General features: G+C 45.1%; 2 protein-coding genes across 2 annotated transcripts in view; both read right to left on the reverse strand.

Annotated features, from left to right (window-relative positions):
- Window positions 1-324: 324 nt before the first annotated feature.
- Window positions 325-27,803, reverse strand: part of LOC129382006 (uncharacterized) — a 51,923-nt gene continuing 24,444 nt past the window's right edge. Inside the window, exon 3 of the transcript XR_008610093.2 lies at window positions 325-683. The gene's annotated coding sequence lies outside the window, so the exon portion shown is untranslated. The remainder of the gene's footprint in view (window positions 684-27,803) is intronic.
- LOC126518754 (adhesion G protein-coupled receptor E3-like) lies at window positions 12,103-16,253 on the reverse strand. The gene has a single exon (XM_050168528.3). The coding sequence runs from the start codon at window positions 14,725-14,727 to the stop codon at window positions 13,699-13,701; it is 1,029 nt and encodes a 342-aa protein (XP_050024485.1). The 5' UTR covers window positions 14,728-16,253; the 3' UTR covers window positions 12,103-13,698.

Here is a 27,803-nt window from a genome sequence, read left to right on the forward strand (position 1 = left end):
TTGTATGGGATGTTGCTGAGAACCTCATGTTTAATTTGGAGAAGGACATCCTGTGTCGCTAGCCTGGTTCGGAAACCGAACATACTATGGGGGTATAGCTCATAAATGTCTATAGTCTTCCGAGCCAAAAAGACGCGGACTTCCGCAAACTTTTTGCAGAAGCGAGCAAATTAGCCGAAACAAACCCCCTAGTGATTGTAGGAGATTTCAACGCCAAAGATCTGACCTTGGGTTACAAAAAACCCGACAAGAAAGGCAAACAAGTCAAGGAAGCAGCAGATATATACGGCTGCACCCTCATAACAGATGACAGTACGCCAAAGAGACAAATAGAACTATTCACTTTAAAGGCTTCTGCATTCAGAATACGGTATTCACACGAAATAAACGAGGCGTATGGCGTAAAGCAAGACGTGGGAGATAGAAACGATACGGCGTGAGTCCCTCGCCGTGTCCGAGTTGCACCCCCACCGCCCGTATACATCGGCTGGCCGCGTGCTGCCGACTACACTGCCATTGCTTGGAGCGCCTGCTGCGTCACAGCGCGAGTTTTTCCCCCTCGCCAGAAACCTACATGCAGTTCCTGGGCGCGCTAGAAGCGCCTTTCGTTTCCTTTCCCCTCAACCCCCATGATTGGAAACATCCGGGTGGTCTTGTTATTAGGAGTGCCTTCAGCCCAACACCTGAAACGAAATAGAAGACTTGTGTTAGCAACCATACCTTTGGCTCAATTCTTCGAAACATGAAGAGATGCACTTCTGAGGGCGAGTTTGTTGCGGCACTTTGTTTCGTTTGTGCAAACTGCACGTTTTCCCGTCCAAATGAATCCAAACGCCAGCCGGTTTATTCCCAGTGCCAGTGATCGACTTTAATCCGAGCAGAACGTTTTTCAAGAGCCTTCGAATTCCCAAGCAAGACAATTTCTTTGAAAATGTTAGGAGTTAAGTCGAAAACACTGAAGTGAACATAATCACTTGGGGTCGCCAGCATTTCGACCCTATATATGCTATATATTCATAAAAATTAAGCGTAATGAAACTAACTTATAGAAACGACAACGAACAAATGCAACCCTCTTGAATAAATTAGGGCTACCACTGATCACAAAATGATCACAAACCACAAAATGATCCGTGATCACTGGTAATTCTACTCTACCATCTCTTAGTTATAATCTTTGCATTACCATGCATTACCATGTTATGACTTTTCATTTGATATCCACAACGCTAAGTTCCTTAAAAGTGCGAACACATTCAAGCAACGTATCACAAGTTATCACTAATGATTCGGTATTATTAATTAACAGTGGTAACCAAAATAGTCATGCAATCACATTTTGATTGATACCAGCGACGACTTGCACGAATCAAGGTTACCACTGTCATACGAGAACGAATAAGAAAGCATTTACCCCTATTCCTTTACGGCTGCAAATGCGTAAATTATGGCTGTGAATGCGAAGTCAACATATCCATTCCCAGCGCGGCGGATCTCTTTTGGATCGGCCCGACCTTATCTGCCGATAGCTCCGCGGCACGGCGCTGCTGTCAGTTGTCGAAGATGGCGCTTGTGCGTCACACGTCCACGGCGTACGAGCAACGAAGTGCGATTCGTTTTCTATGGAGCAAGGGACGAACGCCCATCGAAATCCATACGGAAATGCAGCCCACGTACAGGAAAAGGTGTCTCGCTTTGATAAGTGTGAGGTGGTGGTGTTGTGAATTCGTAAAAGGCCGTGCAGACTTGCATGACAATGAGCGTTCGGGGAGACCGCGTTCGTCCCTGACTTACCACAGGGGCATCTCAAATTTAGTGCTGCGATGGGACAAATGTCTGAGCCGGTGTGGAGACTATGTGTGAAAATAGTGTAACGTACGTAGAATAGTATGTATATTTGTAATAACCTGCATGTACCTTATTTTGGCTAATAAAAATATAGGCAAGGATCTTTTATTCACCCTGATTTGTGATCACTAGTGACTGCGTCCTACCATTGCCGAGTTAATATAATTGAATTCTCCTGTGCATGACTTTTCTTTTGCTATCCATTACGCTCACAATTTATACAATATGAGAGCATCATAGTGAGCGTATCAATAGTGATCGCTAATAAACGGGCGTGATCGGTCAGCAGCGGTAAACAAATATATCAATAACGACGCATATGAATAAAGCCTACCACAGTCATGCTAAACAAAAATGATTCGTGATCGCTCGTAAGTCAGACCTAACACTCCTAGTTAACGTAAATCAGTCCCTGTTTGCATGACTTTTCATTTTATATGCATGACCCAATGCTGTATGAAAGTTAAACTCGGCGTTATCACTTAGCAGGGGTATATCAAAATGCTCACTTAATTACAATGCCAATGGCACCAATGACGGTGTGGCCGAATCAAAACTACCACTGTACCAGGTAAATAATAATAATAATAATAATAATAATAATAATAATAATAATAATAATAATAATAATAATAATAATAATAATAATAATAATAATAATACCTTTATTGCCAATGCTCAAATCAGTACATTCATACAGGCCTGGCAAAGACTTTGAAGGCTTGAGTGGCGGAGCCTGGCAGGCAGCAAAACCATACACGATGCATTATTAGATTATTTATAAGCAGCGAACTCAAGTATAGCATACCAGATAAAAGTTATTCAAATTTATATAGTGTCTATGAAAGTAATTTTAATTGAGCATAATGAAACACAGAAACACAGCAATGCGTGTGAACAAAATGATCATGAGATAATAGATAACCGTATACCAATCTGACCGTCATGGTGCAAAGGAATTGCGCAATCGCATACACGAACACAAGCAATAACGTTAAACAAAGGGAACAAATACGCCTTTACAAATAGATACGCCTTAGCAGTCTCTTTAACTTGTATTTCGTTGCTATGGTGTTGGGCTGCTGAGCACGAGGTCGCGGGCTTGAATCCCGGCCACGGCGGCCGCATTTCGATGGGGGCGGAATGCGAAAAAACACCCGTGCACTTAGATTTAGGTGCACCTTAAAGAACTCCAGGAAGTAAAATTTCCGGAGTACTCTACTACGACGTGCCTCATAATTAGAAAGTGGTTTTGGCACGTAAAACCCAAAATTGTTTTAAAAACTTGTATTTCGTTTTTGCACAGAAGGTGCTGGGGTGTAATTTATTAGAGTATGTTGGAACATAATGGGCGCGAGCTCTAGTACTGTACCTTGTGGAACAACATGGCCTCCAAAAGGGGTGCCTGGGCCTTAAGCAACTTGAAGTGTAAGGAACTAGGAATTCACTGGACCAGAAGTGTTTTAAAACAACCGTTTGCATTAGAAAATCATTGAACTTTTGCATGGAAAGTATTTTGAAACTGTCTGTGTCAGCATTCAGGCTCAGATCATAAGATATGTTCTTTAAGAGGGAGTGCAGTATCGCATTTATTCTGTTGTGCCAGCGAACAGCGCAGTGCCCGTAAATTGTTATTCCATACCACAGCAGACTGTAGCCTAAAGCGTGTGTTAATGTTTTCCTTACCGATAAGGGCATGTAATATCTTATATTGTGCAGTAGACATGATACGGCGCGAAGTTTTTTGTAAACGTTAGCAAGGTGGCTGGTCCAAGAAAGGTCGCTGTGAAGATATAAACCAAGATACTTTACAATAGATGAATACTGTAATGGTCTACTAGAACAAGATGAACAATCTGAACAATGCAAAACAAGAGCATAGTCAAGTGCTACCTTCCTCAAAGGATTATAGAAGCAGATTAATTGCGTCTTAGATACCTTTATATTAATTAGGTTATTTCGAAACCAGTCCATAGCTTTTGTGGCAGCAGACTGTAAAGAAGCAATCGCATCATAGTAGCTGTGGGCAGAAGTTACGATCATCGTGTCATCTGGGTATTGATAAAGGGAAACGGGTATCATGCTATACAGGTCATTTACAAAAATATTAAATAATAACGGGCGGAGTATAGATCCCTGCGGAACTCCAGCATTAATAATGGAGAATGCGGTATGAACTTTCCCAACTAAGAAATAAATGATTTATTACAACTGTTGGCTTTATCACGCCAATTTTCAGTCTTTCTCTTTGTTTAATCATGCATATATGACAGTTTATTTGATATGCATGACATTAATGGTGTGTAAAAACGAGACAACTTAGCATAGTATGTTAGCAACCAGTGATCACTAATATAGTCCTATTAGTTAGCTGTGTTGAATAATTACTTAGTTAATTGCTCATTAATACAGTGTAACTACGGATTGGATTTCATGAGTTAAGCCAGAACATAATGTTTATCTTTCTAAATATCAAATAAAATATTTACCATGCGCCGTAACTTCAGAAATAAATGGCGCGCGCAGCTGGGCTTAATGCTTGGATGTCACTCCATAAAGCCATTTGGTCCACTGCTTCTCGCAGAAAATGACAGTGGCTTCTTCCCTTATACGTCAGGGCACAAATCTGCATCAAAGCTGCACATTCGAGTCCATGAGTTTTAACGTGATTGACGAGCCCTTTCCCGTCAATTCCACGATGGACGAATCTATTTCCACTGTAGTGCTGCTTCACCGCATAAAGGAAAGCTCCCCAGGAAAAAAAAAAAAAGATCAACGAGCGGAATAAAACCAAAGTTGACCTTCATGCAGAGGGAGCCATTGTGTACGCCACTAGAGTGCAATTAGCGGATCAATTCTACCTGCGCTGCAATCAGCATTTAAAAAAAATAATCAGCCAATACATTTTAAACGGGTCTACAAAAGTGTCCGACCGTAGTCGGTGTTAAGTGCCTAAAGTGCAACTTGCGATAAAGGAGGCAGTGCCCAGCAGTCAATCTTTAAAAAAAAGTTCTTCCCACAGAGTTATGCCGGCTGTATCGCCCCAAGGTCCCCTTCACCGCAGTAGTGGATGTCCCGGATTCCTGGACTTGCGAGGCACGTGTAGTCGGCCACTCCGGATTATTGCTGATCACCCATGGTTCTTTGACGTTGGCGTAATATAAGTACATGAGCGTTCTTGCATTTCGCCGATGCAGCCTCCGCGGCCGGCAATCGCACCCGTGATATCGTGCTTATAGAAGTGCAAGGCCAGAGCCAATAAACAACCGCGGCGATCACGAATAGTGAAGATTGAGAATATTGATTCATATGATGTTGCATATATATATGAAGGTAAAGCCTATGCCAAGAGACTAAAGAAAGAAAGAAAGAAAACCTAATGCGTGGAAAAGAACCATTGTGCATGCATGTAAAGCTGCAATGCATAGCCAGGGCTTAGTGAATGACAAGTCCTATACTATAGGAACACCTCTCGGAATCTGATTGTCTCCTTCCGCGCTACTGCTTTCGCTCGGAATAACGCAATCCGCTGAGACTCAATTTCTACTCGCACGACGAATCCAGCCAAACAGAACCGGATTAGTTGCCGAATTACCTAATGCGCTGGACATTACTCGCCAGGACGACTCACCAAGGTTAGATCATGCAAATTAGCATAGATTACGCTAATGTCTATTGAAGGAAAGCACTCCGAGAGAGCGTGCATCTGTCCCATAAGTTGGGCTGAGTTGGACAGCCAGCGAAGGCAATAGAATGAAATTAGTGCGATAATATTTTGTTCGCGTTGTTTACGTTTGTGGAAAAACATTATGCGCACATTTATTGCGGCCGTTCTACGTTGTTATATATTTTTTCATAGAATCACTGTAATAAATGCACACAATGACACACATATAGGTAAGGGAATGTACATAGCCTATCAATGAGGTCTTGTAAATAAGTATAGTCAGTAATTGTAAAAAAGTATACTTTCCTCATGTTTTCAAACAAAGGAAAATACATGCTCAGTAACAGTTTGTTTCCCTTCTGCGCCACCAAGGTAACTATAGAGATCAAACAATATATCCAGGTGCGTACGTTACTGTGTATACTGCTACATATATTATTTCTACGATTCCGTAGGTTAAAGAAGTTAGGAACCCTACATGTTCCCTTTATTCGCCAACAAAATACAGCAAACCGAAGACTACAGAGCATTGCGGCACCATGTGGTACTAACCGTCTAAGGAAAGAAGACGGTTGCGTAATCTCACTTTGTTCATGTTGCACGGCACTAACTGAATGGCAGGTTTCCGGCGTTCCTTGTCCACAGTTTATGGAATGACGTCTGCTTTCATCAGCCAAATAAACTTCCTGTTTTCTATTTTGCCAAGTATGCAATCTTGTGTCGTTGCTCACCCTCTAGTTCTATGTTGGCAGTGTCCTTCTCTGACATTTTTCCTCTTTTCGAGCTCTTCAAATCACCTTCCATTTGTAGCACGTGGGAGCGCCATACGCATATCATTTTTATCAGTTTGATCGCAACCAATACATAGATTCCAGAGGTGCATTGTACGGTCTTTATTTCTTATTCCGTACGATTATTGGAAGTAGACAGCCTTCTTTTCCTAAAATAAATTTGTTCCAAGTATAAGCGGAAATTTTAATCAGCGGATACTTTATGATTGTATAGTACTAGCCTCGTGTTATGTTGAACATATAAATGTTTCATTTTGCCATTTTCTTCGAACATCTTTCTTTTCGAAGTCTGTAATAAATCCAATCATCGAGGACACGAATTGGAATAACTTTGCTCCCTTACCATGGTGCGCTGAAATTTGCACGAGCTGTTTTTGGGATGCCTGTAAGGCATGGAGCTGCTGTGTCCACTTAGGATGGCAATAAACTCGCACAGTTTATATTTTTATATGTCACATACTTCAAAGATTAACGTCGGCGAAGACAAAAACGCCATTTTTGTACGGAGGCTTCAACAGATGACGTTGTTTTTTTCATTCCAGCTCACTGCTGTTCCCAGTCACTTAAGATAGGTACGTTGCTTTGGTGTTGGCTTCTCTGTAGGTCACTTTCAGCGATATTTTTCCTTATGCGTGACGTAAAAGACACTCAACGCCTCGTTTGGGCAGAGAACACTTCTTCACTATACTGGAAGCTATGAGAAGTGAGAATAAAGCAGACTGAAGAGCTACCACTCTCTTTCTTCTTTTTATTTCTAGTCCACTTCGGCTAGTTTAGCCAATGAACACTTACTGAAAAATCGAGAAAGAATATGGTTTTCTCTTGCTGAAATGACACTCTAATGGGCTCACATGTCGGATCCTAATGAGGCGGGAACAGTTTGTGTAAACCACATAATAACACAGCACTTTGATATTTTCGATCTTGCGGAAATATTACGCAAGTCACGTGGCTGCAGTTACTGAAACTGACAGATTTCGGTGATCTCCTGTACACTTGATGTGCAGCTCCGGAGTCAATGTCATCTCTACTTAACCCCATTTCTCTTGCGTAGAACCGCAAATTGGACATCGTCTGGTTGACCATCCTGCCATTGCTACCCTTTTTATTGCGACTCATTTATTGCCTTTATCAGATACTTTGCGGTAGGTAGACCTTTGCCTTATCTCGTTGGGGGAGTCTCTAGTAAAAGAAAAATGGGTCCGTCTGGTGAATTTTGAGCCCTTGTTCCCCGGTGCAAAAGGCCGCAGATGCAGCCAGAGAACTAGTGAATAATCGTCAATGTTGTCGTTCTGCTCTCTCTTGTGGCAGCTAGCAGATTGAAATCATTGGTTCACGCGTCACCTCGCATAGAAACAATGTTCTCACAAAAGCGAGTAGAGATACGCGTACCAGTTTTCATTAGGCGACAGATGTAGGCTTAAGAACGGGTAGAGGACTGTCAATCTTACCACTTCCCTCTCCTCTCTTCTTTCCTTCGCTCTTCTTTCCGTCTTTACTTCCCCTTTCCCTTCCCCTAGTGCAGGGTAGCAAACCGGAGGTTTTAAATCTGGTTAACCTCCCTGCCTTTCTCTCATTTGCATCTCTCTCTCACCACTTCCCTCGTGGCCACTTGCTCTTTGAGACGACTGGCGTGCGCGTCAAGTCACGCAGCAACAATTTACTTATCGAAGGTAGAACAGCTGCGCTCGCCATCTTTTTTCCGTGATTCCAAACAAAGATTTTGAACAGCTGACAAGGAGCTGCAGCAGAAGCTTTGCGCCGAAGAATTCATGTGTATATGTGTGTCACGAAGCAAGCAGCGGAGCAAGAGCGCATCCTGGCCGGAAAACGTAAAGCCGAAGGCCCCATATAAACGGATTCCGACACTAGGTGGACCAGAGCGATTCCCACCTTACATCTCTCTCTCCATCATATATTAAAGTAAAGAGAAAGTCATATATGTTATATATTCAGCAGACGGTCACGCATTGACGTCACATCACTAACATGTAATGACACATATCGGTTGCTTGGATAATTTAGTGTCTGTTGGCTTCTCACTCATGCCAGGTATTCTCACTATGCCAGGTAACGGAGGCTGAAGCGTATCACTGAATAAATGCATATGACGAGCCCGCACAATTTTGTTGCGTGGCTTCTTCAGTGCGCGCAGACTAATTAAGCCACTTTCAATGAACACTAACTGTAGTTTATCATCCATTGAGAAGGGGGGGGGGCAGAATAATATAATCGGGGGCCGACCTTCTTTTATTGACGATAGTGGCTGCTCAATCAAACTCTTCTGCGCCGAGCGTCTCCTAATGCTAACGGTGAGGCGGCACTGGCAGTTTCCGCTATCATAACAAGTCGGTAGGGAATAACGATGATGCGTTCCTCTGACAGCTACTGACTCTAGTGCTGAAATGGATGTCAGATGCTTCAATGTAACACGAAAAGCAAGAACATAGAGTGTCCGACTGTTTTATACAATTACTGGGTTGGCAGATGACGGAGCATTGCTTTTGAAGACAGTCTAGCTTATATGATTGCTGAACGGTATTTGCTTAGTTATTTTAGTTCCTTTCAAGAGTCTCTTGCTATAATGACTTTGCGAACCTAGGTTTAATGTATAGCGAAGTGAGCAGCGTGAACCTGCAAGGTTATAGTCGCGCTGTCTGTGTTATGTAAAGCTTTCTTTCCGTGCGCTCGTAGACATGTACCACTAGTTTATTGGTAATGAGCAAAACGTGAACAAGGTGAATGCAGGAGCCTGCATTCACCTTGTTCACGTTTTGCTCATCGCCTTGAATTGCCATCTCCCGGATTCCCCGTCTTTTCTCTAGTTTATTGGTAAGCACATAAGTTGACCCCGGCGACATTACAACATAGCTGTTTTAACACTTTGAAACACCAGACTATTGGAATTGTCTTACAGCTGACATCGAGGAATTATTCGCATTAGTTATTTGCTGCTCTTCTCGAGTTCCCGATGTCAGCTGCACGTATTCCAGAAAACGTACAGAATTAACAGAGTGATCACTCTTGTAAATCCCAAAGCGATTTCCATGGTTTCACGCTCTAAGTTTCGGCAGTGTTTATCATTCGCAAATCGACAGCTTCGCTGTGATCACAGGAACATTCCACTAGAAGGTGTACATACACGCCCGTCACATTCTCCACATTCCTTTAGTCAAACCAGACAGCATAAGAGTCAGTAAAGCTTAACGCATTGCTTTGGTTAATATTGTGCTCTGGCCAATATTGTTATACGGTAAAATTAAATAAGCTCTGGTGTTTTACGTGTTGCAGAAACCGTGATCTGATTTTGAAGCACGGCGTAGTGGTGGACTCCAAGTTAATTTTGACCACCTGCGGTTCTTTAGCGTTCGCCTAAATTTGAGTAAGCAAGCGTTTTGCATTTCGCCTCCGTGGAGGTGTGATCACGTAGGCAGCGATAGAACGCGCTACCTCAAATTTAGGTGTTATACGCGTCACATTAAAACGATGAAACTTTGTCGAATTTGACCCACTAAACATCAGACATCCGAGTGCAAACAAATTTTTTAATTGAACTGAAATAAATTGAACACGTAAAAATGCTAACGGGTACTTATTTGCACTTTGGTTGCTAACAAGACTTCAAATAATTTCGGGAACTCTTGAAGGCACTGTCACAATTCGTCAAAGTAAGCAATCCGCGCGTAAAATTACTGAATACGGGAAAATGAAAATAAAGGAATCAATCAGAAGGGTAGCGCCTTTGTGACTACACATATAACCAAGATCATCTAACCAGAGTGAAACATACGGACGAATGTACGGATAGCCATTGTTGCCAGCTGCAGCGATTGGCAAAGCATAGACTTGAAATTTTTGCCATATAAGTTTGCAATGAAAATACATTGCATTGCGATGCTTCTGCATTGCTTATCTCACAAGTTGCTTAAACATTAACTATTGCCGAAAGATTGCAGCAAATACAAATTCCGCCTCCATTCCACACCGGGAGAGTGGATGTACAGAAAAGTCTGGTGCAGACATTGAGCAAGAACTGCCACAACAACTTGCATTAGACGACTTTATACAAGCACCACCACCACAAGCGACGTACGCCATGCACGCGCACCCGTGTGCGGATGTGCAGCATATATCCTAATTCTTCTAAACCAGCCACCAAGTGTAATTGCCTTGCTGAAATAATAAATGTTTAAAAAGTAATTGCTTCCGAAAATGCGTAAAGTACGACTTACACACAAGATGCAGGCATGATAGCTTCGAACTGTTATTCGAATACACGCGGAAACTGAAAGAGAAAGTCATTTTCTAGCGGCCGTTTGAGGTTTGAGCTGCCGTGGCCGCTAGGTAGCAGCACTGTTAGCACAGCGTAAATCCTTACTCTTGTAGGTTCTCCATCTAGTGCAAGTGCATTCTTGAAGTAAATGAATATCTCAAAGTAAAATGCGTCAGCAAATTCATAAAGGGCGACTTACACACAACCTGCAAACATAGTAGCATCGGACTGAAATTCGAACATGCGAGAAAAACAAGTTACGTGGAAACTCAAACACAAAGCACAAGGTCGATACAAATGGGTCGCGAAGCTTCGGTCGAAAAGCAGTTCAGAACAAATTGTCACCGACATCATCAAGGGTGGTGATGGGAGCAGCGATTGAAGCGCGACTATGTTTGGAGGGAACAAACATTTGGGAAAGAAAAAAGCGTTTTCTAATTAAAGCGAGATACGGATTCATTCAATGAAAATAAAATTCCTGGTGAATATTATGATGCGTGACGAGTAAAGACATGTTTGTTTTATTTTATTATTACCAATAAATACACTTCTTTCAGCGCCCATCGTAAGAGGGGGCTGAAAGGTGACGCCGCTATCACTTGCAAAGCAATGCAGCCCTTGAAGTGTGCAAAGAGGCGCGCGCGTAAAGTTCGGCTGTTACAATACGCCCCCCTAACATGTTGTGCTGTTTTGCTTGTCGACGTTTGTCTGAATTTGGTGACGCTGGTAGCTTCATTGTTTCTTAACCTGTTCAGTCAAAAGTAGTGTGTTACGACCGCCAGAAAATTATTTACTTTATTTGTTTTCGTGCGACTGCGCTGGCCCACGGAATTTGCCTCCGACGATGGAACCAGCACTCTACACCTAAAGCTTTCGTCGGCCTCCAAAGGAAGCATGTTCTGCGCGGGGGTGCGATTTCGACATCCACGCGGCTGGCCTTCTGCTGCATCACTTTCCACGCTGGAAGCTCGAAATTCCCATCAAGTCGAATGGCGGGTCATTTGAATATACAACTGTAATGGCAGACCACCGAAACAAATATCGCGTCTTCGAGAACAAAATGACGTCACTTCTGTTTTTAACGGATATGGCGCCACGTTATCTTTTTCTTCCACCGGAAGGTTTCCATCGTCACACAAATGGCGCTAAGCCCCATGAGCCGCCGATGAACCGCCATGTTTTGAATGTATGGGCTTCTATGGAAGCTTCGCTACCAGGCATGCTTACCTTGCAAAGCTTCTGTTTGTTATTGGGCCCTTTGCCTGGTGCAAGTACGTTATTGAAGTAATTGAATTTTTTAAAGTGTGCCGGAAAATTTGTAAAGTACGGCTTACACACAACCTATAGACGTGCTAGCATATGACTGTAATTCAAATAGATGAGAAAACACTTATGTGCTACGCGGAAACTCCAACACAAACCCCTTCATGAGCTGCGGCTAGTGGTTCTTGACTTGCTTTCCTTCGTTTGGTTCGATAACTAGGTGAAAGTTCTGAAACGTCAGGTAGTTGAAAAACAACACAGACGCTGAAAACGCCTTTATTGCGACAGTTTTCCAAGATTTTACTAAAACAGGGCACATATAAATGTTTCGCTCAGGTATTGCAGAACACTACCCCTGGGTTTTGAGGTAAGATTTCAAATTATCAAAACGATAGCGATCTCTATTGCAAAATTTCAAGCAATATGTAACAATGAGGTGCTCAAACTGCAAATTTAGGCGATCATATACGAAGTATTTGTCTCAAGTCGTAGCATTTGACACGAACAAAAATAATACGAACTTCTTCAGAAAATATCGGATATTGCCGTGCCTTTTCAAAGCTGATATAGGAACAATGTCATGCAAACGTGCTCAATGCGACACGCTTCTAGTGCACATTCATGATATAAAACCGAAAGTCTCTGTATATAAATAAAGTTGGTGATTCGTTCTTATGATGTACAAATTTTCTGCGATTCGCTCGATATTTCGCAGTTACTATCAGGCAGCGACTCAACAACGTATGTTTGTAGATTTCCATGGATATTCCACTTGGGTGGAGCAATGCGAATTGATATGTATTCCTTTTCACGTGGCGTTTCTATTATCGAAGCTGAAGCTAATATTACAACATCTTGATCTCCCATAACCTAGAATGAAGTAGCGACGGGTTTCTCCAAGAGATTCTACAGAGCCAGACTTAAACGTGCACTTGCAAAAAGCACTTTTACGTTCAAGTCTCATGAAACAAAATAGTGGTCTTGTTGACAAGGAATTTATATTATTCTATGATCCCTAAATCCTGTAAGTTAGGATCTTACACGCATTGCTAGAAGTGTCGTCAAGAGCCTTTCCTCGAGCTATGGCATGTACATGACAAGGATACTCGTTGAAATCGTACTTCTCACTAAACGCATTCTTTTGTGCATTATGGAACCTGTCGCCTTTCTAGTTAAGAAACGCCTGATATGCACCGTCGTCATCGCGGTTCTCAGAAGAGTGACTGCAAGCACAGCTCTTCCACATGCACTCACCCGTAAACATCGTCACTCAATTCTGGCGTCCAAATAACACGTGGTTTGGTTGCGACACACTGCGACAAAGCTATTGCAGCGAAGAAATTTCCGGTTTGTCCCTTGCGAACCTAGTTCGCTGGTACCTACAACCGCTAACACCGACACAAGTTTCGACGCTAACACTTTTATCACAAGAGAAAGCGTTCAAAGACGAAGACGGACCGATGTGAGACAGTTCGCTTCTTGCGTTATCGTGTTGTCTTGCGTCCATGGTTTTCTAATGTTTTGCAGCCTGTCGCTTTCTAACGAGTGGCGTCGCGAAACATCACACCCTTAATTGCACCACTTTAAAGCAAATAGTGGTAATTAACATGGATTCAGCTTTAACGAGGAGTATATTTTGTCGGGTTTTTGCAAAGTTAGACCCTCATAATCTTTTTCTTTCTTACTTAGCCTTTCATCTTATTTTTTTCGACAAAAGAAGCCGCACAGAGCGCTCAACAAATCTCACGACGCCACATTAGGCAAAACAGTTTCACTCAAATGAGTATCCGTCCTGGCTCGCATTGTGCTCACACCACTCCTGTTCTCTGTCTCGCACCACAGTAGATCAGCAGTGTTCACACAGCGTCCGGCGTCGGCTCCCAAGTCAACAAGGCCAAGTCGGTAGACCCAGAGAGATCTGACGCTCCGTAACCTTTGCGGTTGTTTCCGGACCGCAGAGATCGGCTGTACAGACGAAAGACGCGCGAGTTGCACGAGTAGGCCAGCGCCACGAAAAACCCTTGCACCGACGCAAGGATGCAGAAGGCAAACCAGACGGCCTTGAGTCGCGCCAGTTGCGCGGCCAGCCCAGCGACCCAGGTAAGTGTGAGGACGAGGAGCAGTTTGGCGTAGAGGAATAGCTGCAGGTAGCGCCTCCGCTTCATTCGGTCCCTCGTCTTGCGGTTCATCTGCAGGCTAGCCGTGTAACGGGTCAGGATAGCCGCCTTGACGAAGTACCGAACATCCGACACGGCCAGAACGAAGGCAGGAAGGCAGAATGTCCAGAGGTAGGAGCCGCGGCCGAGAATCCAACAGGTGATCCTGTCGTCGGACATCTGATCCAGCACCGTGCCGAAGTGGACGACTCCTGAGAGACCCGTCAGAAGCAACGGAAGGCCCCACGCAAATGCGGCCGCTTTGAGGAACGACTTGCGGTCCTCGCTGGCGGGTGACGGCTGAAGGTTGATGTTGTCCCTGAAGGTCTTGTACATGTCTCTCGACATGGCGGCGAGCCAGCAGTGAACCGCCAGCCAGAGGAAATGTAGCAGGAAACCAAGAGTGACGCAGAGCCTCTTGTCGCTTGGTCGTTCAACGCCAATGACGCTTAGGAGATGTGACAGAAAGAACGCGGCTAGGAGGTTCAGCAGTGAGGTGCCGCTCAGTGTCCGTAAGTCCGAAAACAGGCTGTACGTTATGAAAGTCAGGACAACTCCTACTATTGACAAACTCGTGCCGATCACGGAGAGCAGTGACAGAAGACCCGTGGAGCCCGTGCCGATCTCGAAGCCACTGCCGGCTACCCACGTTCCGTTGACTTTGTGCAAGTGCGGAGCATATCCACCGTCGCCGAAAGTGTGGAGTCCCACGGCAAACACGTCAGCCATCGTGATACTCTTTGCCGGCAATGAGAAGAGTGTACGGAATGATGGAGAATGATGCAACCGCAAGGTTACCGCTGCGAAACCACTTTGCCGTTTGTTGTCGGTGTTCCCGTCGACGAGATGAAGGCTAATCACCGAATTACGGCACCAGCAAGTCTTGCTATCCCAGTAACTTCCCAACTTTTCAGCTTGTCAAGAAAAATGTAATGGTTGCTATTCATATTTCGTGTTGTTTTGCGGGTGCAGACATCTTCCTGGGCTTCTTATTCGCCGGCTTTGCGTTGTTCACGCCTACTGCTTGGTGCTACTGAATGCAGTTTAGGCACCGATTCCAGGTGATGATGGTGCTGGTCTCCTTTTCTTCTTCTTTGTGAATGTGCGATGGGCGCAATTATTTTTTGGCTAAAGGAAAAATTTTCTGTTGACAAGGGCCGCGCTTTGCTTAGCAAAGGGTTGTGTGTGTCGTCTTCTGTCACAAATGATTCGATTCTGCCAGTGCTGTTCATGAAATAAACACACAGTGCTCGAAAGCCATTCGCACAGCAACGCAACAGTGCTTACTTTACACAAGCGTCAAGTTTCTGTCCAGGAACACGTGCGTGCACAGCAATATGACTTTCCTGGCAGTTAAGCAATCGTAGCTTCTAGTACGATGAACGCTGCCAATAACTTTCTGACTCCGTCAAAGTAAGAAACATGTCACTCTGTTCAAGGTTCTCAGCCAGTCTTTTCTCTTCAAAGGGGATGCTACACGAATACGCGTGTTATTCAAGACGCCGAGAATCAAGAGCCTTTATCTTCTTGAAGAAAATACCTTTTTGCTCTTGTTTTCTCCACGAGGTGTCGCTCCAAATTTTCACAATATCAAAGACGTAATATTCGTTGTCAGCTCGTGTCACCTACGCACCGGAGTATTCATGAACAAAAACATTTGCTGGCGGCAGGCTCTCGCTGTTTTTTGCCGCTATTCCTGCGTTTCTATAAATGGCACATTCGTCCCTCTACAGCCTTAGAGTAGGACACCTGAATGAGACGGTTCGGACTACAGTTGACTTCAGCAAGGATCACATTCTTGTGACGGGCTAGGATGCAACAAATCTTCAGAAACGTTCCTCCATTGTCGAAGGCGGATATTCCGGTTTCTCGGTTCACGCCGTGGTAGGCAAAGAGTGGTGGTCGGAATGCCTAAAGAGTGATACAGTTTCCGAATAGGCACCCGTCACTTTCAGAAACAAACACCCCAGTCTAAAAGCAGACGGTGACGAACTGAGAAGGAGTCCGGAAGAAACTTCTTGTCCTAGTAGTAGTGACAGCTCGACGGTCACCTCTCACGGGTGCAAAAAATATCCGTGTCCCACCCCGCTGTGCAGCTCGTTCGAGTCCGTGGCCGCTGACAGCAGGCAGCGATGAATCAGTGAAGCGAACGCACCAAGGCACACCGCACCGAAGCCCGAGGCCAAAGGAGACTGGAGCGCAGAGGCGAGCGGCTGCTCTTGCGTCGACCGCTGGTCGTCGTTTGACGGCGCGGTAGCTCGAGCCCGCAGTTCTATAACACCGGGAAGCCGAGTGAGCGACGAGAGGGAGGAAAAAAGAAAATGGGGGAAGGAAAGGAAAGGTGAGAGATCCCGTTACGACAACAAACGAGGAGGGAGCGAACGACAGATGGAATGGGGAAAGGGGCACACACCGAGGGGAAAAGAGCCTGGCGGTAAACTCGAGCGGGTGTGTGCAAGTGGTTGTTTTGAATGTGGAGGGAGGCTAGAGAAAGAGGGAGGAGGAGCTGCTGTTAGGTGGTGCCGCCTGTCGGTGAGCCAGGAAACTAGCCTTTCGGCTTGGATTGAAACTGTGGGTGGTGTTCTGAGAGGAGCTCATTAAAGTCTTTGTCGTTGCGTGCGGCCGACCAATGTCTCGATTACTTCTTGAAATTCGGTGCAAATAAAGAGCATGTTGCGAAACCAGATTCTTCAAAATGTAAAATTTTTCATAAGCCATGGCCTTCGTAATCTGTGTATCATTTGTGGCATGATATCGTTTGTAAATATTAAAACTTAAAATAAACCATAGGTATAAATCTATCGGTGGAGGGAGATCTAAAATCAGTACAGAACGCTGGATGTAGTATGCACTTAATAACACAAACTGTGGTGCCCATATACTGACTTTCAAAGTGAGTAATGATTACTTAAAAAGTAATCTGTGGGGGCCCATGAATGATATGAGGTGTTTGCTATCTACATGCAAATCATGAAGGTCCACTTTATGAAAACCTTTCGCAACCCGTGTACATAATTGTATAAATTCGCGAATATACGCTGGGTGGCTCAGAACCCCTTTAACAGTTCTTCAATTTTTGGCCAAGAGAATGAGTAGGAAATAGTGAAACGTTTTTCAGAAGGCAGTCTCCGTTTAAAGCAGGAGCTCACCGCAAATTCGCGTGCCGCATACAGCTATAGGGCTGCTTCCTATAAAGCGACTGCACAGCGCTCATGGAACCTCCGCCCGTTTCCCTGCCCTTAGCCATCTTGTTTCAGAGCTCGAACGTACTAAGCTTGAAATGCATTTAGCTCTCGTTGTCGGCGACCTTCAAGTGACAAAAACCAGAGCCATTATCCGGAAATTTACAAGAGAACAAAACGAAATCATCCGGGCAACCAGTCAAAACTTCTGAAAATACGGACTCTGGCCTCCAAACCATTGCACAGGACCACATTACATACGCTAGAGACTGCCCAAACAAGTTATCAAAAAAAATATTGCTTCCGAGTTCTTTCTAATGTTTGTTAACCGTATCACTGAAGCTGTAACTTGTGGCATGCTGACGATTTATTTGTCATTTCTAAGAGCGACGTCCAAAAGGCAGATACAGGGCACCATATACTTCACTGACATCTTTTGGCGCTGAGCGCTCGTTTTGTGTCGTCTGCTTCAGGTGCTTCTACGCGCCGCGGTGGCTTAGCGGTTATAGCGTTGCGCTGCTAAGCGTAATGTCGCTGGATTAAATCACGGCCGCAAAGGCCGCATTCCAATGGTGGCGAAATGCAAAAACGCCCGTGGTCCCGTGCATTGGGGGCATATTAAGGATCGCCTGGTCATTGAATTTAATCCGGAGTCCCCCACTACGGTTTTGGCACATGAAGCCCAAGAATTCAATTCAATGTGAAGACAATACTTGTTTGCTCCTAATGCTTCATTTGTGCTTTTAATAAACGCTTCAGAAAATACTATGTAATGACAGAAATTCGATAACTTAATGAATACTCTGATCGCTTTATATCAATTGTGTTAACGGCTGTTCATTTTTCGAAAACTATTCGATATTCGATTCGATTCACTTCTCGCACTACTCGATTCGGTCTCAGATATCACTTTTTGTACACACCTACTTACATCTACTCTGGAATACATGAGAGGCAACAATTATTTTTTCACTCCTCAGAGCACCATATGAACAGCAGCGTTCTACAGTGCTAGTGGATGCGAACCACTTCACGGTCTAGGTTCCCTGTGTGACGGACGCATTACCGTGGGGATAGGTATGCAAACACGTTCGTGTACCACGCTTCGGGTGCGCAATAAAGAACCCCAAGAAGTCAAAATCCGGAGCCCTCTATGATGACAGTCCCCATAGCCCCTCCTTCTTTCGAATGCGCATTCCGGATAATCAATGAGTTCAAATTCAATCATTCATAATTTCGCGTAAGGCCGTTGCTTGAGTGGCCAGTATTCGGGTGCCTGGATTGATGAGAGCGATCGACGTGACGATGAAATTCTTTCAGCAAGGGTAGCCACTAGCGTAGGGCCGTTACGTATGTCCCCTCGACTTCGTGCTGCACATGCTCAGCCGAAGCTCCTCAAGCTTGGTGTCAGTGGCCGTGCGTAATATATTAATGGCGGAAAACCTGAAAAGCGCCATCTACACGACTAACCATGAAGAGACGTGTTGCGCATGCTGCGGCAGTTACATGCTGCACTAAAAGGCATCTCCCAACGGGCAAGGACTTTCGAAAACCGGCTCATGCGAAATAGACTAACCGTTGGAAAGGTGACTAAGGAACGCACTCTTATGGAGACGGCCGCGAAGCGAGTCCTCACTCGGCACAAAAAAAGGACGACCTAAGCAGAAGAATGCCGTCAAAGTTAGTGACAATAATCCAGACGGCCGACTACCTAACCGACGACCTATGTTTTACGCAAGAATCGTACTCGGCATCGAAAGAAACGACCGCTGCGTGTTTTCAAAAACAGTTATTCTAGAACACGACGTGGCTTGGCCCCAAACTACGGCACAGCCCAAGCTGACCGGGACAGGTGGGATGGTGGGTGGGCACATGTGTCGTGAGTTGAAGTAACTAAGCTGATCTCAAGATTTGTGGATGAAGTGAGAAGACGAGGAAAGCCGCTACGAGGCATTTTGTGATGGTGGGCGCCTTGATATCCCCATCACTGAATCCTCTCAGCCACTTGGCGACATCATGGAATATGTCGTGCTCTTCTCCTTGCTTTCCCACTTTCTCTTTCACTCATGAGAAGTTCTCTTTGCGTCCAAAGCAAACCAATATAGTGTCGACATTTTCAGCACTTGTTCCATCATATACAGCTGTGACAACAGTGCAACAACTTTATTCAGGCCTCTTCACCCCTCCCCCCCCCCTCTTTCATGGAGACAATCTTGAGGCAGGGTGGCGTGTTATTCCTCATAGCAAGTGCTAACAAAGGTCAAGCGTAGATACAGCAATTATTGCACGACATCCAAATCCGTTAACGAGGAACCGTATTCCAGAGGTATCAACGTTGCTTCATATTACAGTCATACGCACATATATATGTGTTCCTAGTTGTTAAATTATGGGGGTTTTACGTTACCACGATCTGATTATGAGGCACGCCGTAGTTGGGCACTACAGAAATTTGGAACCCATATAGGGTTCTCTAACGTGCACGTACATCTAAGTACATCGCTGTTTTCGCATTTCGCTCCCATCGAAATGCGGCCGCCGTGGCTGGGATATGATCCCGCGACTCCGCGCCTATAGTTATAACCATTTCCCAGGATTAGGATGCGCCATCGCTTGCACCGCTCCTACTCTTCCCTGTCATCTTCGATTACTTGGATGTCAAGTAAGGAGGCATTTGCCTATAGTGCTAGCTTTTCCGTTTTTCTGTATTGTGTGATTACGGCCTCCGCAGATCCCGCGTCCCTGGGAGTAATGGGTAAATCAGAACTCGTACAGAAAAATGGGAACAACGATCGCGTCCTACACGAGCAGGACACCGAAAGTGTCGCTTGCCGCGCGCATCCAACGGACGCTGTCGCACATGTGGCCCTCGTCCCTGAATGCCTCGAACGGGCTCTCACACGTACGCTACCGATGTTTGGTGCAGCTAACAGCTCTGCTCCGCTGTTGGCTCCTCTCCTTCCTTCTCGACAGCGAGTCTCTTGGCTCCGAAATGTGCATTCCAGAAAAAAAAAATACATACTTCTGCACTCATGTAGCTGGGCATGAACAGGGAGTCGGAGACTCGATTCCCGCCATTGTAACGAAGAAGACCGGACGGCATGGTCGCACGCTCCAAAGTAAGGGAGCTTGCCCTCAGGGGAACTCGCAAAACGGGTTACGAAGAGGCTCCGCTCCCTTTATTTGTCGCGCCCTCGCTACCTTTTGTTTCAGTTTTTTCGTTTTTCTTGTTTTCCAACGTTGCTCGATCCTACTGTCACGGTTTCCGAAAGAGTGAGTCATGTGAACGGCAGAAAACTATAACTTTTGTATTAGTTGATTTTTATCACTAACAATAAGATAGTGAACAAAAATAAAAAGCAAATGAAGACGTGAGATATGCAGATAGGAAATAATAAATATTTATTTCTCCGTACTGAAAAGGTAAACACATACGCACAACTATTAATATGAGACGTGGAGAACGGCATTGAAGATGCTTGCTCGCAAAGTTGGCGACCGCGTTGGTTCAGGGGGTATAGGGGTGGTTTAGGTAGTGGAATGCAGCAATACGCGAGATTATCCTGGCGACTGAGGCCGGCAATTGCTCCGTCTGATTCTGATTGTTGTACTGTTGTTGACTTCCTGCCTAATAGTTTTATGTGGTTCCAAAATATTCTAGGTGCGGCCTTCTTTTTCTCACGTATTTCTGACAACCAACGTTCACTTTCACCTTTTAATTTTGCTTGCGCCAGTATTTAAACCATAGACTTTTTCTCCCGGTATTACTTACTGGTTACTTCATCCTGCTGCAACTGCGCCTTCTTTGCCTGCCTGTGCTCTCGAGAGGCTTTCTGTCGTTCGGCGATCGCTTCTCGTATCTCCCTGTGCCACCAGCTTTTCGGTTTCTTTCTTTCCTTTCAAACGAACATGTTATTTCTCTTTGCGTATTTCTGTCGTTATTACACTCAGAAGCTCACCATATTCCCAGTCTTTACTCAATAGTATCAGCACTACCTGCGGGACGTCAAGTTGCACCCCACTTCAGTTGTTGTGCAGCTTAAATTTAATATAAACATTTTCATTTACTTGCCTGTGTCGCATCGTGGTCAGCGCCCCTTTCAACTTAGCATGCGCGCCATAAAGTTTGCGGTGTATATCAGTACGGACAAGTGTTACATAAACACGCTGCTTCAGCTGAAATATTTACGCTTTACAATAACAAAAATAAGAATGCGTCGACGAAAAGGTTGGCTAAAGTGTCCTCAGGTGTCCGATAAATTGAGAATAATAAAATAGCCAAAAACCACGCGTAAAACATTACAGGGCTCGTTGTATTCGCTGTCGTGTAGAACTAACTACGCCTTATATGTTTCATTATTTCCATTATGGACAAGAATCCCGGAGTGAATAACTAATGAAAATTACTGCTATTCTACTAATACCAAAGAGCAGGCGACGGCAACGCATCCCCAGCAGGCATCTCAGCCCATTGTTCTGCTCTCTACTTTAACTAGTCTGGACTGCATTAGTGAGACTAAGCACGCTGTCGTGCAAAGGGCTTCGTTGAACCAGTTTACTCCAAGTAATGGTCTTTGTTGTGTGGAGTGCTAATAGAAATCTAGCTACTCCCCCTCGTTCCCAGCGGCGAGTGCGATATACGGTCATCGAATTAGGTAAACAACGCTCTCGAAAATTGCATTCTAAGTAGGAAGCGGGCTTTGCTGTGTCTGCTCCTTTTATTGTGCATAATGCCATTGTTTCCGAGTGGCGGCAGATATTCGCTACCGGCCACACATCCACGCCACTTTCTCAGGCGAGAAAGAAACCTTGGTGAGGCCGAGTGCGGTTGCTTCAGATGACAATGAGGCCTCCCTTGTTGCAATTTTTTATCATTCGGATCCTTTGCACAATGTTGCCGCACCACTAAGCATGTACTACTCGGAAGCACGTTATCGCTTCTTTCAGCTGAGGCATCGTGTCCCTTAAAGAGAGACTTTCCGAAAGACCACTTTCCTCCGTTGTTCACGGCGCAAGAGCATGGCATACAAAGACGACGTCTCTCGAACGTTTCAATACAAATCTCGTTCATCACTGTAACTTCCCAAGAACTTGAATTTCTTGGCTTTGTCTTTGGCTTTTTGTCACTATAAAGGCGATCGTAAATTGTAAGTGTCAAGTCGTGATTGAGATTGCTAATGTACTTTAAAATAGCGGCACGAAGGCTCATCAAGTGCTCTGACGTGCTTCAATAAAAAAGCGCGTAAACAGCACTTCCTCTTCTTCGAAGCAAATATACCTACTGAGCTACATCATTTCGTGAAAGTTATCTTGTAGCTAAGTTGTAGTCATGACCTTCACAAAGGTTCGCATGAGTTTCTCGAAATATTTCACTAAATTTTATCTCACCGACTTACGGTCGGTAGTTTCTACGAGGAACTAAACATTGGAGTCATGCGTGCGTTTTTTTTTTTTTTTCAGACTGCGATTGGGCATGGTCTTCATGACCGATATGCGTGTCTCCTCAAACATGCGGCCACCACCAAATGAGGTATTTTTGTACACCCTAAACAGTGCCTCACATCCTTTTTGTTTGCCTCAGTGAGCGATCTATGACTGCTCCTTGGCCCAAACTTGGTGGTAGATATTTATGGATGCCGCGCAACAGTAACGGTGGCGCAAAGAAAAATAACATTCGGCAGAGCCACTTCAGACTGCTTACGTGTGGGAATGCGGAAGCATTCATAAGTGATTATGACCATGATAGTGATCTGAAAAAGGAAATGGAAATGCCTCCCTATCGTCAGCATCATTACTTATGAACTCCTCGCTCGCAAGCAAGCCGCCGAGGGGGTCTTACATTTCCTTCTTTAGATCGCTATCGTCAGCATCATGTACAATGACGCACGCACTAGGCATATATCTGATCTACCAAAACCGTGGAGCCGGCGAGCCGCAGGCAAGCAAGCGTGCTCGATTTGTAAACGCCGGGGGCGCGGTTCGATTCCTACCTAGATTTTTCTTTTCAAAGCTAATAATAGCGTCGTTCTTGTCCTAGTCTCCTTCTTCCGCAATGCTTCTCCGCTCCCCCTTTGCAAAAATCATGTCCAACCAACTAGCCCAACAGCTTACTATCCTAAAGCTATTAGCGTACTTTGTCTGCAAGAACCCCCGTGTTAAATCTGACGTCAATCAAAGCATTTTTGCCACGATTTTTCTGTTTGCGTGGTCCGCCATTTTTGAACGACATTTCGGTCATGCCGCCGCCGGATTTTCACATAATGGGGCATATAATGCCTTATATTTGGCAAAGGCACTTAGGACTGCTTACGTGTGGGTATGCGAAAGCGTTGTAGTCGCTTTGGTGAAAAGTTTTCGCTTACGTATTGATCCGCATGTCACCGAGCACGTTGTAAACTTGCACGGCGTTCCTTTTGAGATATGATGATGGTTGTACACCTCATTTTATACACTCATGATTTGGCGCCGATAGTGTTCTTGTTTCCTGTCACATATGTGGCCAAGAAATCGATATGAGGGGAGCAGCGGTGCATGCCATTTCGTAATGAAGGATCGTTAGCGCGTGATACAAGACGACGACGACGGCGACCCCCCCACCATCAAAAGTGTTTAGTGAGCTTTTGCATATATACAAAACACCATGGCGTTCTATGCAAGACAATGATAAATTTGACGTCGACTTGAGCATACGTACAACATACCTCAACGGACAACTGACCATCAAGAGAATGGCTTCCATGACTCTAATCATCGATGCTGGCTGCCCTCTCATCGATGGCAAGAGTTGTCCTGTCGTTCTCGTCGGCCCGCAGGTCACGAATGTAACGTGCCTCTTCTTGCCGTCCTTCGTCCCGAATGAAGTCCTCGTCTAGGCACAATCACCATACGGCAAGTTCCTGTCTGTCAACGCTGGTCTTATGAGCGGACGACGTGGGGTGCTCACGGACACCCGCTTCGTTCAGATGGAAATGAGCACCACAACACCCTGTCCCCAATTACCTGAGAGTATCTCGTCATCGTCTGAAGTTTGACTACCGCGGCTTGCAATGCATGTATCGTCGGAGCGGCTCCAGCGAACACTATCGTGCACAGTGCACCGCAGCGCTCTCTGGCCGTTGTGGTATCCATGGCCACGAAAGCGATGGATGTGATCGTCCTTGTCGGCGTTGCGGGGATGGTCACCCTGCGATCGCATGCCCTTTGCGGCGTTCATACTCGGACGCTGCCGCTGGAGCCTTTCCCCACTTACTGCCTGCGTCGGCTGTGGTCGCGACTGCACGTGACGCCGTAACCAAAGAAATTGTCTTGGCACCGCATCAACCAGCGTTGCCAAATGACAAAGAAAAAGCATGCAGCTTGGGCACTCACAACACGCCATGTTCGCCGGCCTCCTCAACCGAAAAATAAAAGACCGTGCTATTGATGACGTGGCCGATCGCAACACAAACACGTCTTGTTCGCTGGCCTCCCAAGCAGCGAAGGACACATGCTGTGGCCGATAGGGCCTCCATTTCGGCTGCTACCATCAGTCTTCCAGATCGCGCCGAGGTTTTAAACACGGCTCAAACACCTGACCCTGCGATTTCTACAGTGGATGCACTCACGAAGTCTGCTGTGGCTCCATCCGCCTCAAATGCGACGCCTACAACGCCGCATCCGTTGTATCTGAGTGAGCCCTCGGCTGCCGAAGTTGACGGCGTTGATGAAATCAATCCCGCTGCCCTACCGCTACCGACATCATTATCGCCAGAAAACAGCTTCAGCCTCGCATTCGATAGCAGCGTTGGACTTTCGCCAAACCTGGATGGACTCGACGTAGGTTACGCACTTTGTTGTGCATCTGTGGACGCGCGCAGGCCCCTAAGTCCAATAATTTGTTTCGTGACCTGACGTGTACTTCCTGGACAGTAGTCACGTGGTGCTTGTTGGGGATTTTAATTGTGGCTTAGACACGCGAGCAGATGTACAAGGCCTGGGCTGGGGTCGCCCTGATTGGAACGCAGTTGCATGGAATGGCAGTGAAGACAACTTTACGCATTACATTTAATTTTATAGCCCCAAATTAACCTTTTCTCGAAAGCTTCTGTATTCCAACACGTGCGCTAATCTACACATTTTTTTTATATTGCCATCGGTACAGACTACTGCATCCGCCAAGCAGCCGCGGCTACTCGACCCCCTGTGGTTACGTGGCGTTGTGTTTTACCTATGTGAACAGCCGGCAGTGCCATTCCTACTGAAGTACCGATGACAATCTCTCTTCATGCAAAGGAGGCGAATGGAACAAACGCAATGTTATCTGTAGCTGTGCGTAATGAACAATGGTATTTTCGACTAGTATGAGATTAGATGGGGGGAAAGGAAAAACGCATATGAGAAAATCAAGTGGAATTATAGATGGAGTTGTGGTTGGATGAGGCGTGTGTTCATCCTTTCAAGCAAATATGATTTCTGGCGAAATAAATATTCAAAACAAAAATAAATCGTAAAAAGAACATGGCTACAAGTTGTCGTCAGCGCAATTATGTAAGGCAAGGCGCGGTTAGGCGTGGTGTATACGTGTCGGGCACACCAGCGACTTGTCTGCCGTAGATCACCTTAATGGCCTTCCAGTGGACTCGTCAACACAGGGGTCATCCGAGCAGCTCTACGGGCATCGCTTAAGTGGAGTGAAGCGCACGTGACCCCTATTTCTCTTTTCCATTTCTCAGAAGCTTGCAACACAGCGTCCACTTGGGGAAAAAGAAAAACAAAATATGCAAGCAAAGAAAATATCGCAGAGACTAGGAAGTGGGAGAAAAAGAAAATGGAACACTCTCTATTTTTCAAGTTAGATTGAAAGTGTCTGGTGCTAATTTACGTCGTGTTCTCGTGAAGAGGTCCACGTGAAATATTGCCGCCATTTACAAACTTTTCTGTGGAGGCCCATGCGGCTGCCCAGCCGGTAGGAGGCTTTCGAAACGGATGAAATGCAATTCATCCCAGCAGACACTAACAGGCTGGGTGGCAAGCTTGTCGGCACTCGAGGAAATCGAGAAGAGCGCCTCACCCATTCCAAGTGGGTATAACGTGTAGGAGTGCAGGTGTACTTTATATGCACGTCCAGTACATTATATGAGACACACGAATCGTAATTTTGTAGCAGCCTCGCTTTCCGTATTACTGCGGGGGATCGCGCGCTTCGCAGTTGTGCTGAGAAAGTGCAGCTTCGTCTTTCCTTTTTTTAAATACTGCAGCCTGATGATAAAGTAAATAGTTGAATGAAAAATCTCAGTGACGTTTGCATAGGGCAGACATATTTGAGGCATTATAGGTTCAAAAAGCATATGCCATGGCAGTTTAACATAAAATGCGTTTAAAATTAAAGCATTTCAATAAACGCTTTATTGGGGCATACGTACGCAAGTGCTGCTTGCAGAAGTGGCTCTGAAAAACTTTTCGCGAATAAACAGAACGAAAGGCAATGAAAGAAGGCCTAACATGAACTGATTCTTAGATTTTCTGATTATTATATCTGCTTTTATAAGAAACTTCAACGTAATCAGATTCTAAGAATTTTTTTTTTATTCTTTTAGATCTGGGAGATATTCTCCTCGGAGATATTTGTCATGAGGTTTAGCATTATAAGGTGTTGTCTTGTCACAGAGTTCCTCGCTACAGCCCTTGACTTGACGTTGATTACTACGACGGAAAGGCAGAAGCTGGTCCAGTCTTTTCTTTTTTACCGTCCAAAGCAGGATCGCGACTGCCATCAGCTCGGTCATGTCTGCAAACTGGTGTGCTACACACAATCAGCTATGTCACATTGGTGGGTCGCCTTTGCGTCAGGCTGACTTACTAAAGGAAAACCTTTACTATGGTATCACGTTATTTTTCAACTTTCATCCCTACTAGCCGCTAGCGTCTCATCTGTTCAAGAAACGCTCACACGCGACCGCCGTAACGAATTTGGTCGGCATTGTTGCCCTCAGACACAGCGGAGGACCGCCAATCGTAGCGAGGACGGCTCATTTCAAGAGCGGAGGTGCATCACTGCGGCGCCTAAGTGGTCCGAGTACTGTTGTTAGGAACCTCGTAAACCCGGAGTGCATTCTAGAAGGACCCGCGAAATTCCAGAATTTTCATCTTTCTTGATGGATTACCGACTGACAGGCGCTCTTCTTTCAGCAATAAATCTGGAATCATCCTGTCAACAGGAATTACCTCTTAAAATGCTGCGAGAGTAATAAAAGTGAACGCTACATCAAAAATTCCCTCTGAGTGGAAATCGCGACCACTGAATTTTTCGCTCGTATACAGCGGTACGATGAGAAAGTTTTAAACGGATGTAAAACCATCTGTCTTCTTTTTTTTCTGGGATCAATAGCCAGGGCTTTCGATAGCAAGCACGAACAATCCAGCGTGGGAGGCACTTCAGAATGTCCTCCTTATAATAACAAATACACCAAGTGCATGTGCTAACTTGTTCTTTTTTTTTTTTTTTTGCTGCCCACTTCGTTCTCTGAAGATTAGGCTTAAGCTGAACAAATTGGGCACAATATATCTCGTTCAGGAGTAGGCGCTCCTCGGGATATAGAAAGGATTACATAGAGACCGGCTCACCATGCCATTCCTTTACCTATG

The sequence above is a fragment of the Dermacentor andersoni genome, chromosome 3, assembly GCF_023375885.2.
Source record: "Dermacentor andersoni chromosome 3, qqDerAnde1_hic_scaffold, whole genome shotgun sequence".
Taxonomy (NCBI): Eukaryota; Metazoa; Arthropoda; class Arachnida; order Ixodida; family Ixodidae; genus Dermacentor; species Dermacentor andersoni.